The 16,938-nt window shown below is 46.1% G+C and overlaps 1 protein-coding gene and 1 non-coding gene across 2 annotated transcripts in view; both read right to left on the bottom strand.

Annotated features, from left to right (window-relative positions):
• The window catches only part of LOC106594065 (anoctamin-3), a 113,953-nt gene that overhangs the window by 13,060 nt on the left and 83,955 nt on the right, over positions 1 to 16,938 (bottom strand). Inside the window, exons 15-21 of the mRNA XM_082956642.1 lie at positions 13,920 to 14,002; positions 13,517 to 13,657; positions 12,055 to 12,219; positions 7,646 to 7,682; positions 7,146 to 7,257; positions 6,786 to 6,843; positions 3,727 to 3,824 (exon numbers count right to left, since the gene is read on the bottom strand). Coding sequence (XP_082812768.1) covers positions 3,727 to 3,824; positions 6,786 to 6,843; positions 7,146 to 7,257; positions 7,646 to 7,682; positions 12,055 to 12,219; positions 13,517 to 13,657; positions 13,920 to 14,002 — 694 coding nt within the window. The remainder of the gene's footprint in view (positions 1 to 3,726; positions 3,825 to 6,785; positions 6,844 to 7,145; positions 7,258 to 7,645; positions 7,683 to 12,054; positions 12,220 to 13,516; positions 13,658 to 13,919; positions 14,003 to 16,938) is intronic.
• Positions 14,780 to 14,855, bottom strand: trnaa-cgc (transfer RNA alanine (anticodon CGC)). Its single transcript has one exon. It is a non-coding gene; the product is annotated as a tRNA-Ala (tRNA).

Raw genomic sequence — 16,938 nt, forward strand, 5'->3', positions numbered from 1 at the left:
CAGACTTGTGGAGGTCTACAGTTGTTTTACTGAGGTCTTGGCTGATTTCTTTTGATTTTCCCAGGATGTCAAGCAAAGAGGCACTGAGTTTGAAGGTAGGCCTTGAAATACATCCACAGGTACACCTCCAATTAACTCAAATGACATCAACTAGCATATCAGAAGCTTCTAAAGCCATGACATCATTTTCTGAATTTTCCAAGCTGTTTAAAGGCACAGTCAATTTAGTATATGTAAACTTCTGACCCACTGGAATTGTGATACAGTGAATTATAAGTGAAATAATCTGTCTGTAAACAATTGTTGGAAAAATTACTTGTCATGCACAAAGTAGATGTCCTAACCGACTCGCCAAAACTATAGTTTGTTTACAAGAAATTTGTGGAGTGGTTGACAAACGAGTTTTAATGACTCCAACCTAAGTGTATGTAAACGTCCGACTTCAACTGTATACACAATACACACAAATCTAAGTAAGAATGAATTAAGACTACAGTATATACATATGGACAAGCGATGTCAGAGTGGAACGGACTAAGATACAGTTGAATAGTATAGAATACTACAGTGTTTATATTCTGCCATTGGTTCGCGCTTACCATCTATCCACAGTTTAACTCTTTGTTAAAGGTTTCAGTGACTTCTTTAGCTGTGGTTGCTAATGCTAAGGCTTTGTTTAATGCCAGTGGCAGGCCATTGGTAAAAATTGAAAAGAGTAGAGGGCCTAGAGAGCTGCCCTGCGGTACACCACACTTTGCATGTTTGACATTAGAGAAGCTTCTATTAAAGAAAACCCTCTGAGTTCTGTTAGATAGATAGCTCTGAATCCACAATATGGCAGAGGTTGAAAAGCCATAACACATACGTTTTTTCAACAACAGGTTATGGTCAATAATATCAAAGGCTGCACTGAAATCTAACAGTACAGCTCCCACAATCCTTCTTATTTTCAATTTCAATTTCTTTCAACCAGTGAGTCATTTGTGTCAGTGCAGCACATGTTGAGTGCCCTACTCTATAAGCATGCTGAAAGTCTGTTGTCAATTTGTTTACAAAGAAGTAGTATTGTATTTGGTCAAACACCATTTTTTACAACAGTTTGCTAAGAGCTGGCAGCAAGCTGATAGGTCTGCTGTTAGAACCAGTAAAGGCCGCTTTACCACTCTTGGGTAGCGGAATGACTTTGGCTTCCCTCCAGGCCTGAGGACAAAGACTTTCCTCTAGGCTACCATCCTCAGTAGTTTTCCATCTAAGTTGTCAGGATGTTGCCATTATTGATCGATAACAAAATATGTTCCACCTCTCCCACACTAACTTTAATCAGTTCAATGCTTTTCTGTCATTATTTGTTTGTTTTATGCATGAATACAATGGCTCACTGTTCGTTGTTGGCATTTCCTGTCTTAAGTTTGCCCACTTTGTCAATGAAGTAATCATTAAAATAATTGGCAACAACAAAATAGTTTTACCCATAACATGATGCAGCCACCTCTAAACATAACACTTTGTATTCAGGACAAAAAGTGAATTGCTTTGCCACATTTTTTTGCATTATTATTTTAGTGCCTTGTTGCAAATAGGATGCATGTTTTCTAATGTTGTATTCTGTACAGGCTTCCTTCTTTTCACTCTGTCAATTAAGTTAGTATTGTGGAATAACTACAATGTTGTTGATTCATCCTCAGTTATTTTCTATCACAACCGTTAAACTCTGTAACTGTTTTAAAGTCACCATTGGCCTCATGGTGAAATCCCTGAGCAGTTTCCTTCCTCTCTGGCAACTGAGTTAGGAAGGACACCAGTGTCTTTGTAGTGACTGGGTGTTTTGATACACCATCCAAAGTGTCATTAATAACTTCACCATGCTCAAAGGGATATTCAATGTCTTCTTTTTTTTTTTACCCATCTACCAAGAGGTGCCCTTCTTTGCGAGGCGTTGGAAAACCTCCCTGGTCTTTGTGGTTGAATCTGTGTGTCACAGTATCCAACGAAGGTGCCCCCCCTCCTCGGTCGGGCGGCGCTAGGCAGTCGTCGTCGCCGGCCTATTAGCTGCCACCGATCGTTGTTTCTGTGTCTTTTGGTTTTGTCTGTCTGATCCGCACCTGTTTTGTGTCTGTCATTAGTGGGGGGTTATTTAGTGTGTATTTTCAGTTTGGATTCTCGTGCGGGATTGTTTATTGTCCACTCAGGACAGTTGTGTGTGTGTGTGTGTGTGTGTGGCCTGTTTCGCTGGCCTGTGTCAGCTTTATTGCCGGGCTGCGCCCCGTGCGCTTTTTTCTCGTGTTTATTTTGGGAATGTGTTTTCCCTGGCGGACTTTATTGAGCGCCCTGTGCCTTTCGGCTATTGTGTTTTTTCCCGTGGCATTAAAACTCTGTTGCTCCGGCCCTCTGTCTCCTGCGCCTGATTCCGCATCTCCACGGGTCCTAGAATTCCGTGCACAGTGTTTGAAATTCACTGCTCGACTGATATTTGCAGGTGATTGTATGTGAGGGCTACAGAGATAAGGTAGTCATTCAAAAATCATGTTAAACACTATTTATAAGTTGCATGAGTCCATGCAAGTTATTAAGTGACTTGTTAAGCACATTTAATCCTGAACTTAAGGCTTTCCATAACAAAGGGCTTGAATGCTTGTTGACTCAAGACATTTCAGCTTTTCCTTTTGAATTCATCTGTACAAATTATGAAAAACATAATTCCACTTTGACATTATGGGGTATTGTGTAGGTCATTGACATAAAATCTCAATTTAATCCATTGTAAATTCAGGCTGTAACACAACAAAATGTAGAACAAGTCAAGGGGTGTAAACACTTTCTGACGGCCCTGTATCTGTCATGTTCAGGGACCCTTTTCATCTCTGAGAGTGAGAGGCAGACAGAGAGGGAGAGCAAGAGAGAGAGGGAGACAGCGAGGGAGAGCGAGAGAGAGAGGGAGAGCGAGAGAGAGAGGCAAACAGAGAGGGAGAGCGAGAGAGAGAGGCAAACAGAGAGGGAGAGCGAGAGAGAGAGGCAGACAGCGAGGGAGAGCGAGAGAGAGAGGGAGAGCGAGAGGCAGACAGAGAGGGAGAGAGAGAGAGAGAGGGAGAGCGAGAGGCAGACAGAGAGGGAGAGCGAGAGAGAGAGGGAGAGCGAGAGAGAGAGGCAAACAGAGAGGGAGAGCGAGAGCGAGAGACAGACAGCGAGGGAAAGAAAGAGACAGACAGAGATGGAAAGACGGACAGACAGACAGAGATGGAAAGAGACAGACAGACAGACAGACAGGGAAAGAGACAGACAGGGAACGAGACAGAGACAGGGAGAGCGACAGACAGAGAGGGAGAGCGACAGACAGACAGAGAGGGAGAGCGACAGACAGACAGGGAGAGAGACAGACAGAGAGGGAGAGAGACAGACAGACAGACAGGGAAAGAGACAGACAGGGAACGAGACAGAGACAGGGAGAGCGACAGACAGAGACAGGGAGAGCGACAGACAGAGAGGGAGAGAGACAGACAGACAGAGAGGGAAAGAGACAGACAGGGAACGAGACAGACAGGGAAAGAGACAGACAGGGAAAGAGACAGAGACAGGGAGAGCGACAGACAGAGAGGGAGAGCGACAGACAGACAGACAGAGAGGGAGAGAGAGACAGAGATGGAAAGAAACAGACAGGGAGAGCGACAGACAGAGAGGGAGAGAGAGACCGAGTGTGTGTGTGAGAGCGAGTAATTCCACGGTCCTTACGGATAACCCAGCTCCATGAAGTTGTTCCAGATCTGTTTTAGGACCATGATGACTCCCATTTGTAGACACAAATCAATCAGACAGCCACTGGGGTGGCACTGAAAATAAGAAACAATAAAAATACAAAAATAGACTATTAATTACAGTACAAATCACTGAGTGAACGAAACCACAAAAACAGTCATATCCACATTGTACTCGCCAGACTTACCGCAACTGAATAAAATAGAACAAAATAAAACAATCCCAAAGTATTACATTAATATAAAACCTCATGCTTTATAAAATCAGAGAGAGCTTCAATAATCACTTTTAATTGACTCAAACTCAAATTCAATGGGCGATGCACGCTACTCATTTCAAGCTAATTTTGAGTGTTTGTTTTTAACACTGTGTTACAAACTATAATCGATTAGTTATGAAAGAGACTAACGGTGAAACTTTACGACAAAGGAATTATTACATGTTACGCAAAAGTATTTTTTTTTTAAACGAAATAAAAACTAATATGGCGCTGATTAATCACTATTGCGAGCCGTAAAATCTCCCCTCAAATGGAAAGATAATAAGCAGCCTAAACAGTGTTTAATTAACCTGTTGTACAGGGAAAGGGGGGGATACCTAGTCAGTTGTACAGGGAAAGGGGGGATACCTAGTCAGTTGTACAGGGAAAGGGGGGATACCTAGTCAGTTGTACAGGGAAAGGGGGATACCTAGTCAGTTGTACAGGGAAAGGGGGGGGATACCTAGTCAGTTGTACAGGGAAAGGGGGGATAACTAGTCAGTTGTACAGGGAAAGGGGGGATACCTAGTCAGTCGTACAGGGAAAGGGGGATACCTAGTCAGTTGTACAGGGAAAGGGGGGATACCTAGTCAGTTGTACAGGGAAAGGAGGGGGATACCTAGTCAGTTGTACAGGGAAAGGGGGGATACCTAGTCAGTTGTACAGGGAAAGGGAGGATACCTAGTCAGTTGTACAGGGAAAGGGGGATACCTAGTCAGTTGTACAGGGAAAGGGGGGGAGATACCTAGTCAGTTGTACAGGGAAAGGGGGATACCTAGTCAGTTGTACAGGGAAAGGGGGGATACCTAGTCAGTTGTACAGGGAAAGGGGGATACCTAGTCAGTTGTACAGGGAAAGGGGGGATACCTAGTCAGTTGTACAGGGAAAGGGGGGATACCTAGTCAGTTGTACAGGGAAAGGGGGGGATACCTAGTCAGTTGTACAGGGAAAGGGGGATACCTAGTCAGTTGTACAGGGAAAGGGGGATACCTAGTCAGTTGTACAGGGAAAGGGGGGATACCTAGTCAGTTGTACAGGGAAAGGGGGATACCTAGTCAGTTGTACAGGGAAAGGGGGGATACCTAGTCAGTTGTACAACTGAATGCCTTCAACTGAATTGTGTCTTCCACATTTAGCCCAACCCCTCTGAACCATATCGATCAGTGTAATAACCTGGACTACATCCCATATTCTTCCCTTTTATAATGCAGAGCCCTCTTCAGGGGAACAGGGGGACCAGAGTCCTCTTCAGGGGAACAGGGGGACCAGAGCCCTCTTCAGGGGAACAGGGGGACCAGAGCCCTCTTCAGGGGAACAGGGGGACCAGAGCCCTCTTCAGGGGGACCAGAGCCCTCTTCAGGGGGACCAGAGCCCTCTTCAGGGGAACCAGAGCCCTCTTCAGGGGAACAGGGGAACCAGAGCCCTCTTCAGGGGAACCAGAGTCCTCTTCAGGGGAACCAGAGCCCTCTTCAGGGGAACCAGAGCCCTCTTCAGGGGAACCAGAGCCCTCTTCAGGGGGACCAGAGCCCTCTTCAGGGGGACCAGAGCCCTCTTCAGGGGGACCAGAGCCCTCTTCAGGGGGACCAGAGCCCTCTTCAGGGAACAGGGGAACCAGAGCCCTCTTCAGGGGAACAGGGGAACCAGAGCCCTCTTCAGGGGGACCAGAGCCCTCTTCAGGGGAACCAGAGCCCTCTTCAGGGGAACCAGAGCCCTCTTCAGGGGAACCAGAGCCCTCTTCAGGGGAACAGGGGGACCAGAGCCCTCTTCAGGGGGACCAGAGTCCTCTTCAGGGGAACCAGAGCCCTCTTCAGGGGAACCAGAGCCCTCTTCAGGGGAACCAGAGCCCTCTTCAGGGGAACCAGAGCCCTCTTCAGGGGAACCAGAGCCCTCTTCAGGGGGACCAGAGCCCTCTTCAGGGGGACCAGAGCCCTCTTCAGGGGAACCAGAGCCCTCTTCAGGGGAACCAGAGCCCTCTTCAGGGGAACCAGAGCCCTCTTCAGGGGGACCAGAGCCCTCTTCAGGGGGACCAGAGCCCTCTTCAGGGGAACAGGGGAACCAGAGCCCTCTTCAGGGGGACCAGAGTCCTCTTCAGGGGGACCAGAGCCCTCTTCAGGGGAACAGGGGAACCAGAGCCCTCTTCAGGGGAACCAGAGCCCTCTTCAGGGGAACCAGAGCCCTCTTCAGGGGAACCAGAGCCCTCTTCAGGGGGACCAGAGCCCTCTTCAGGGGGACCAGAGCCCTCTTCAGGGGAACCAGAGCCCTCTTCAGGGGAACCAGAGCCCTCTTCAGGGGAACCAGAGCCCTCTTCAGGGGGACCAGAGCCCTCTTCAGGGGGACCAGAGCCCTCTTCAGGGGAACAGGGGAACCAGAGCCCTCTTCAGGGGGACCAGAGCCCTCTTCAGGGGAACCAGAGCCCTCTTCAGGGGAACCAGAGCCCTCTTCAGGGGAACCAGAGCCCTCTTCAGGGGAACCAGAGCCCTCTTCAGGGGAACCAGAGCCCTCTTCAGGGGAACAGGGGAACCAGAGCCCTCTTCAGGGGAACAGGGGAACCAGAGCCCTCTTCAGGGGGACCAGAGCCCTCTTCAGGGGGGACCAGAGTCCTCTTCAGGGGAACAGGGGGGACCAGAGTCCTCTTCAGGGGAACAGGGGGACCAGAGCCCTCTTCAGGGGAACAGGGTGACCAGAGTCCTCTTCAGGGGAACAGGGTGACCAGACAGGGTGACCAGGGTGACCAGAACATGGTCTAGCTGCTGGACTGCTTCCTGACTCCACTCACCTCCTCCAGTCTCCATCTATTGAACAGTTTGTTATATTTTCCTGGTCTGCCGGCGAACCTAAACACAGTCAGAGTGAAGGTATTAGCTTCCGTTTAAATCTCAGGACAGTTCAACACAGTATTAACTGTGAGCTGGGTGGGGGGGAATTGAAACATGCACAGAACCTTACTGACACAGACAAATTATTTGGTGAATCAACTTATTTCGGGGAATCTGAGGAATCATGAAATTGTAAAAAAAATAAAATTGAAAAGAGAACCTGCAATGGAAAAGAAAGAGCCTGTAGAACTATTTACTGAGGGGCGGCTTCCATAAACCCATCTGTTACGACATTTATTAAGGTGACCTTCAGTAGTTACCTTCCAAGGAAGAAAGCGATGTAGAACGTAGAGCTGTTCAAGTTCACAAACTGGAAGAGAAACATCTTGAGCGCAAAACTGTTCTCCCATTCTGACTCAGTCCGCGGGTGTTCTACAGAGAGGAGGGGGAGAGAGAGAGGGAGGGAGGGGGAGAGAGAACAAGGGGGGAAGAGAGAGAGAGAGAGAGAGAGAGAGAGGAGGGAGGGGGAGAGACAAGGGGGGAAGAGAGAGAGGGGAGAGAGAGAGAGAGAGAGAGGGAGGGAGGGGGAGAGAGAGGGAGGGAGGGAGAGAGGGGAAGAGAGAGAGAGAGGGAGGGAGGGGGAGAGAGAGGGAGGGAGGGAGAGTGAGAGGGGGAGAGAGAGAAAGAGGGGAGAGAGGGAGAGAGAGGAAGAGAGAGAGAGAGAGAGGGAAGAGAGAGAGAGAGATGACAGAAGGTGACATGTACCTCTGAAGCTGTTAATGAAGCAACATATGTGTACGTTAACGAGGGTTCTGCTCACCTAAATTGGTGAGAAGGTAAGCCACCTTTTCATAGACCTGAAGAGAGAATAACAAAGCTGTTTTGAGACAGATACCCATCACATTACAGATACCCACCCAGATACCCATCACATTACAGATACCCACCCAGATACCCATCACATTACAGATACCCACCCAGATACCCATCACATTACAGATACCCACCCAGATACCCATCACATTACAGATACCCACCCAGATACCCACCACATTACAGATACCCACCCAGATACCCATCACATTACAGATACCCATCACATTACAGATACCCACCACATTACAGATACCCACCCAGATACCCATCACATTACAGATACCCACCCAGATACCCATCACATTACAGATACCCATCACATTACAGATACCCACCCAGATACCCATCACATTACAGATACCCACCCAGATACCCATCACATTACAGATACCCATCACATTACAGATACCCACCCAGATACCCACCACATTACAGATACCCACCCAGATACCCATCACATTACAGATACCCACCACATTACAGATACCCATCACATTACAGATACCCACCACATTACAGATACCCATCACATTACAGATACCCATCACATTACAGATACCCACCACATTACAGATACCCACCCAGATACCCATCACATTACAGATACCCATCACATTACAGATACCCACCCAGATACCCATCACATTACAGATACCCACCCAGATACCCACCACATTACAGATACCCATCACATTACAGATACCCATCACATTACAGATACCCACCCAGATACCCATCACATTACAGATACCCACCCAGATACCCATCACATTACAGATACCCACACATTACAGATACCCATCAATACAGATACCCATCACATTACAGATACCCACCACATTACAGATACCCACCCAGATACCCATCACATTACAGATACCCATCACATTACAGATACCCACCCAGATACCCATCACATTACAGATACCCACCCAGATACCCATCACATTACAGATACCCACCCAGATACCCATCACATTACAGATACCCATCACATTACAGATACCCACCCAGATACCCATCACATTACAGATACCCATCACATTACAGATACCCATCACATTACAGATACCCACCACATTACAGATACCCACCCAGATACCCATCACATTACAGATACCCACCCAGATACCCATCACATTACAGATACCCATCACATTACAGATACCCACCCAGATACCCATCACATTACAGATACCCACCCAGATACCCATCACATTACAGATACCCATCACATTACAGATACCCACCCAGATACCCATCACATTACAGATACCCACCCAGATACCCATCACATTACAGATACCCATCACATTACAGATACCCACCCAGATACCCATCACATTACAGATACCCATCACATTACAGATACCCACCCAGATACCCATCACATTACAGATACCCACCCAGATACCCACCACATTACAGATACCCACCCAGATACCCATCACATTACAGATACCCATCACATTACAGATACCCACCCAGATACCCATCACATTACAGATACCCACCCAGATACCCATCACATTACAGATACCCACCCAGATACCCATCACATTACAGATACCCATCACATTACAGATACCCACCCAGATACCCATCACATTACAGATACCCACCCAGATACCCATCACATTACAGATACCCACCCAGATACCCATCACATTACAGATACCCACCCAGATACCCATCACATTACAGATACCCACCCAGATACCCATCACATTACAGATACCCATCACATTACAGATACCCACCCAGATACCCATCACATTACAGATACCCACCCAGATACCCACCACATTACAGATACCCACCCAGATACCCATCACATTACAGATACCCACCACATTACAGATACCCATCACATTACAGATACCCATCACATTACAGATACCCACCACATTACAGATACCCACCCAGATACCCATCACATTACAGATACCCACCCAGATACCCACCACATTACAGATACCCACCCAGATACCCACCACATTACAGATACCCACCCAGATACCCATCACATTACAGATACCCACCCAGATACCATCACATTACAGATACCCACCCAGATACCCACCACATTACAGATACCCACCCAGATAGCCATCACATTACAGATACCCACCACATTACAGATACCCACCCAGATACCCATCACATTACAGATACCCACCCAGATACCATCACATTACAGATACCCACCCAGATACCATCACATTACAGATACCCACCCAGATACCCATCACATTACAGATACCCACCCAGATACCATCACATTACAGATACCCACCCAGATACCCACCACATTACAGATACCCACCCAGATACCCATCACATTACAGATACCCACCCAGATACCCACCACATTACAGTTACCCACCCAGATACCCATCACATTACAGATACCCATCACATTACAGATACCCATCACATTACAGATACCCACCCAGATACCCACCACATTACAGATACCCATCACATTACAGATACCCACCCAGATACCCATCACATTACAGATACCCACCCAGATACCCACCCAGATACCCATCACATTCACAGACACGGTGATCAGAAAGTTACAATTTGCCTGTGGATCAATATGCAACATGATCCGGTGGATCAGTATGCAACATTACCCCGTGGATCAATATGCAACATTATCATGTGGATTAATATGCAACATTATCCTGTGGATTAATATGCAACATGACCCCGTGGATCAATATGCAACATTACCCCGTGGATTAATATGCAACATTATCCCGTGGATCCATATGCAACATTATCCCGTGGATCCATACGCAACATTTCCCGTGGATCAATATGTAACATTATCCCGTAGATCAGTACGCAACATTATCCCGTGGATCAATACGCAACATTACCCTGTGGATCAATATGCAACATTATCCCGTGGATCAATACGCAACATTATCCCGTAGATCAATACGCAACATTATCCTGTGGATCAATACGCAACAATACCCCGTGGATCAATACACAACATTATCCTGTGGATCAATACGCAACATTATCCCGTGGATCAATACGCAACATTATCCCGTAGATCAATACACAACATTACCCCGTGGATTAATACGCAACATTATCCCGTGGATTAATACGCAACATTATCCCGTGGATCAATACGCAACAATAGTCCGTGGATTAATATGCAACATTATCCCATGGATCCATATGCAACATTATCCCGTGGATCAATATGCAACATTATCCCGTGGATCAATATGCAACATTATCCCGTGGATCAATATGCAACATTATCCCGTGGATCCATATGCAACATTATCCCATGGATCCATACGCAACCTTTCCCGTGGATCAATATGTAACATTATCCCGTAGATCAGTACGCAACATTATCCCGTGGATCAATACACAACATTATCCCGTGGATCAATACGCAGCAATACCCCGTGGATCAATACGCAACATTATCCTGTGGATCAATACGCAACATTATCCCGTGGATCAATACGCAACATTATCCCGTAGATCAATACACAACATTACCCCGTGGATTAATACGCAACATTATCCCGTGGATTAATACGCAACATTATCCCGTGGATCAATACGCAACAATAGTCCGTGGATCAATACGCAACAATAGTCCGTGGATCAATACGCAGCATTATCCTGCAGATTAATACGCAACATTACCCCGTGGATCAATACGCAACATTATCCTGTACGACTGTGGATGAGGTGGCTTGGCTTAACGGTTTGGCAAGACATCCATCACATTGAGGGACATGATGATCATGAAGTTGATACAGACTCCGGTGCCAGAGGGTTATTGGGTCAGAACCCACCACATTCAGAGACATGATGATCATGAAGTTGATACAGACGCCGGTGCCAGAGGGTTATTGGGTCAGAACCCACCACATTCAGAGACATGATGATCATGAAGTTGATACAGACGCCGGTGCCAGAGGGTTATTGGGTCAGAACCCACCACATTCAGAGACATGATGATCATGAAGTTGATACAGACGCCGGTGCCAGAGGGTTACTGGGTCAGAACCCACCACATTCAGAGACATGATGATCATGAAGTTGATACAGACTCCGGTGCCAGAGGGTTATTGGGTCAGAACCCACCACATTCAGAGACATGATGATCATGAAGTTGATACAGACTCCGGTGTCAGAGGGTTATTGGGTCAGAACCCACCACATTCAGAGACATGATGATCATGAAGTTGATACAGACGCCGGTGCCAGAGGGTTATTGGGTCAGAACCCACCACATTCAGAGACATGATGATCATGAAGTTGATACAGACTCCGGTGTCAGAGGGTTATTGGGTCAGAACCCACCACATTCAGAGACATGATGATCATGAAGTTGATACAGACGCCGGTGCCAGAGGTGGCAAACTGCCAGTTCTTCTTGACAAACTCCCAGTCGATCGATGCAAACTTCTCCATGGCGATCAGTCGAAACACCACCACCGCAAACACCGCTGTCAGGACCAGAGAAATCTGGAGAGGAGACAAGCACATAAAACACACACACAGATACACACACACACAGATACACACACACACACACACACACACACACACACACACACACACACACACACACACACACACACACACACACACACACACAGATACCACACACACACAGATACACACACACACACAGATACACACACACAGATACACACACACACACACACACAGATACACACACACACACAGATACACACACACACACAGACACACACACACACACACACACACACACACACACACACAGACACACACAGATAAAAAGTGGAGGGGGCGAGAGACAGAAATAGGCAGCTAGACTACTTATGAAGCTGTCAGTTTTGTGGGTAATACATCCTGGCTGGGTCTGGGAACATGCCAGTTTTGTGGGTAATACATCCTGGCTGGGTCTGGGAACATGCCCGTTTTGTGGGTAATACATCCTGGCTGGGTCTGGGAACATGCCAGTTTTGTGGGTAATACATCCTGGCTAGTTCTGGGAACATGCCAGTTTTGTGGGTAATACATCCTGGCTGGGTCTGGGAACATGCCCGTTTTGTGGGTAATACATCCTGGCTGGGTCTGGGAACATGCCCGTTTTGTGGGTAATACATCCTGGCTAGTTCTGGGAACATGCCAGTTTTGTGGGTAATACATCCTGGCTGGGTCTGGGAACATGCCCGTTTTGTGGGTAATACATCCTGGCTGGGTCTGGGAACATGTGTTTACAATGTCTAGAGACTCTATGGAGCAACGTTGTTAAACAATGACTCACTGTTACATGTCACAGACTCTATACACGTCCTATTGTAGTTGAGTGATGAGCAACAATAACAAACAATATCACAACAACAGAGGAGCAGAGTCACTGTTTCCAAGAAGCGGCTGTTGTATTGATGGATTCCCTCCACCAGGGGGTGGTAGTAGGCTGCTAGAAAACTCATCACTCCAGTTGGTAGAAAACTGTGTTCCAGGGTTTGGGGGGGGGGGGGGGGGATGGGAGTCACCGTTCCTTTTCAATTCAGTCAATTTAGAAAGTAAACCGAAATTCCAATTCGATTTTCAATTAAAACATTTCAGTGTACTTCTAGAATATACTGAATTGAAATGGAATTGACCCCAAACCCTACAGTATGTACACACTGAGGATCGATCCACAGTAAAATCGTTTTTTTTTATTTGTGTGATGGAAGGTCTTACCTGTGAAGGAGATCCCAGACACAAACAGAAAGACACAGACCCACGGTACAGCCTGATAAGTCATGTGATGACAAGGTCTTACCATGAAGAAGATGCCGGACACAGAGATCATGAGTCTGCTGAGTTTGTCAGTCAAGGGCTGGAAGGGCTCCGGCTTGCCAGAGATATGGTTTACTCTCTCTAATCTGGAGTACTTGGCTTCGAACTGGGGCCGCAGATTCTCCTGGGACAAACAAACATACAGTATATCATTTCAATTACTCTGATATTTCTGACTGGCTCAATCAAAACATACCTCCCATCCACACGATGCTTGACTGTATCATAAGAAACATTGAAAATAGTTGAATATGATGTGAAAAAATCATATCAAATAACCAGATATTGCTGAATGAGAAAATGACTGAACACTAGCGTACATACACGTAGATATCTCTGACGTTATTTCACATGAATAAACCACAGATATTTCTGTCTGGACCAACCTCTTCCTCCTCCCAGTCGATGAGGTCCCAGTCATACGTCAGCTCCGCCCTCCTCCTCTTCCAGAACTCCAGGAACACCGTGGCTACAGGGACAACATTCCAACGGAACACGGAACACGGAGGGATCGATCAGCCGTCATGGAATGACTTTAGTGATTTATTCCAGAAGCCTGAATTCCTAAACCTGTTTTGCTAATATTCCACTCCTTGTACTCCGTGACATGTCATGTTTGGCATGACGATTGGCAAGGAGTGGAACGATAGCTCTTGGGGGTGCCTGACAGCTCTTGGGGGTGTCTGACAGCTCTTGGGGGTGCCTGATAGCTCTTGGGGGTGCCTGATAGCTCTTGGGGGGTGCCTGATAGCTCTTGGGGGTGTCTGACAGCTCTTGGGGGTGTCTGACAGCTCTTGGGTGGGTACTTAAAGTCCATATCTTTGACAATTGTGGGAGGGTCCACATTGATATTTGAATTCTCAATGAGGAAATCTCTCTACGGCACATTCCCTAAAACACAGAAACACTGGATACACATGTGAACATGGTGACTTCAAAGAGTGACTCAAATGTATTTTTAATGTGCAGCAAGATTCAACTTGAATGGAGCTTGACCCACTTCTGTTTAAAGAGGGAGAGTAGACGGGGAAAACAAGCTTTAGATGCCTGGGATCTTTCAACTCATCTACACACCAACACTACACATACACAGCCAACGCCAATATTTCCACTAGTGTATTTACACTGTTTAATTTAAAAAAACATGTTTAGTCATTTAGCAGACGCTCTTATCCAGAACGACTTACAGTAGTGAGTGCATACCATTTCATACATTTTTTTTATTTATTTATTTTTTCCCCCGTACTGGTCCCCCGTGGGAATCGAACCCACAACCCTGGCGTTGCGAACACCATGCTCTACCAACTGAGCCACACGGGACCAGAAATACAACAGGTAGACAGCAGAACTACCTGTATATAACTGTTGTGTTAAAGGGCTCATTAGTGAAATGCTTAGTAACAAGTCCTTAAACCAAACAATGCAGAAATACACAACATTTATTTATTAACACACTGGATTCCTGACATAACTTACTCTAATATTTATACTGGTGTTCTCACCATTCTTAGTATATCTTGTGTAAATTCCCCCGGTGTACATACACTATATACAGTTGAAGTCGGAAGTTTACATACACTTAGGTTGGAGTCATTAAAACTCGTTTTTCAACCACTCCACAAATATCTTGTTAACAAACTATAGTTTTGGCAAGTCGGTTAGGGCATCTGCTTTGTGCATGACACAAGTCATTTTTCCAACAATTGTTTACAGACAGATCATTTCACTTATAATTCATTGTATCACAATTCCAGTGGGTCAGAAGTTTACATATACTAAATTGACTGTGCCTTTAAACAGCTTGGAAAATTCCAGAAAATCATTTGAGTCAATTGGAGGTGTACCTGTGGATGTATTTCAAGGCCTACCTTCAAACTCAGTGCCTCTTTGCTTGACATGGGAAAATCTAAATAAATCAGCCAAGACCTCAGAAAAACAACTGTAGACCTCCACAAGTCTGGTTCATCCTTGGGAGCAATTTCCAAACGCCTGAAGGTACCACGTTCATCTGTACAAACAATAGTACGCAAGTATAAACACCATGGGACCACGCAGCCATCATACCGCTCAGGAAGGAGATGCGTTCTGTCTCCTAGAGATAAACGTACTTTGGTGCAAAAAGTGCAAATCAATCCCAGAACAACAGCAAAGGACCTTGTAAAGATGCTGGAGGAAACAGGTACAAAAGTATCTATATCCACAGTAAAACGAGTCCTATATCGACATAACCTTAAAGGCAGCTCAGCAAGGAAGAAGCCACTGCTCCAAAACCGCCATAAAAAAGCCAGACTACGGTTTGCAACTGCACATGGGGACAAAGATCGTACTTTTTGGAGAAATGTCCTCTGGTCTGATGAAACAAAACTAGAACTGTTAGGGCATAATGACCATCGTTGTGTTTGGAGGAAAAAGGGGGAGTCTTGCAAGCCGAAGAACACCTTCCCAACCGTGAAGCACGGGGGTGGCAGCATCATGTTGTGGGGGTGCTTTGCTGCAGGAGGGACTGGTGCACTTCACAAAATAGATGGCATCATGAGGCAGGAAAATGATGTGGATATATAGAAGCAACATCTCAAGACATCAGTCAGGAAGTTAAAGCTTGGTCGCAAATGGGTCTTCCAAATGGACAATGACCCCAAGCACACTTCCAAAGTTGTGGCAAAATGGCTTAAGGACAACAAAGTCAAGGTATTGGAGTGGCCATCACAAAGCCCTGACCTCAATCCTATGGAACATTTGTGGGCAGCACTGAAAAAGCATTTGTGAGCAAGGGGGCCTAGAAACCTGACCCAGTTACACCAGCTCTGTCAGGAGGAATGGGCCAAAATTCACCCAACTTACTGTGGGAAGCTTGTGGAAGGCTACCCGAAACGTTTGACCCAAGTTAAACAATTTAAAGGCAATGCTACCAAATACGAATTGAGTGTATGTAAACTTCTGACCCATTGGGAATGTGTGTAGCTCAGTTGGTAGAGCATGGTGTTTGCAACGCCAGGGTTGTGGGTTCGATTCCCACGGGGGACCAGTACGGAGAAAAATGTATGCATTCACTACTGTAAGTCGCTCTGGATAACAGCGTCTGCTAAATGACTAAAATGTAAATGTAAAAATGTGATGAAAGAAATAAAAGCTGAAATAAATCATTCTCTCTACTATTATTCTGACATTTCACATTCTTAAAATAAAGTGGTGATCCTAACTGACCTAAGACAGGGAATTTATACTAGGATTAAATTGTCAGGATTTGTGAAAAACTGAGTTTAAATGTATTTGGCTAAGGTGTATGTAAACTTCTGACTTCAACTGTATACACACACAAGTATGTGAACACCCCTTCAAATGAGTGGATTGAGCACACAGCCATGCAATCTCCCTAGACAAACATTGGCATTAGAATGGCCTTAT

The sequence above is a fragment of the Salmo salar genome, chromosome 10 (assembly GCF_965601325.2).
Source record: "Salmo salar chromosome 10, fSalSal1, whole genome shotgun sequence".
In the NCBI taxonomy this organism is placed as follows: domain Eukaryota; kingdom Metazoa; phylum Chordata; class Actinopteri; order Salmoniformes; family Salmonidae; genus Salmo; species Salmo salar.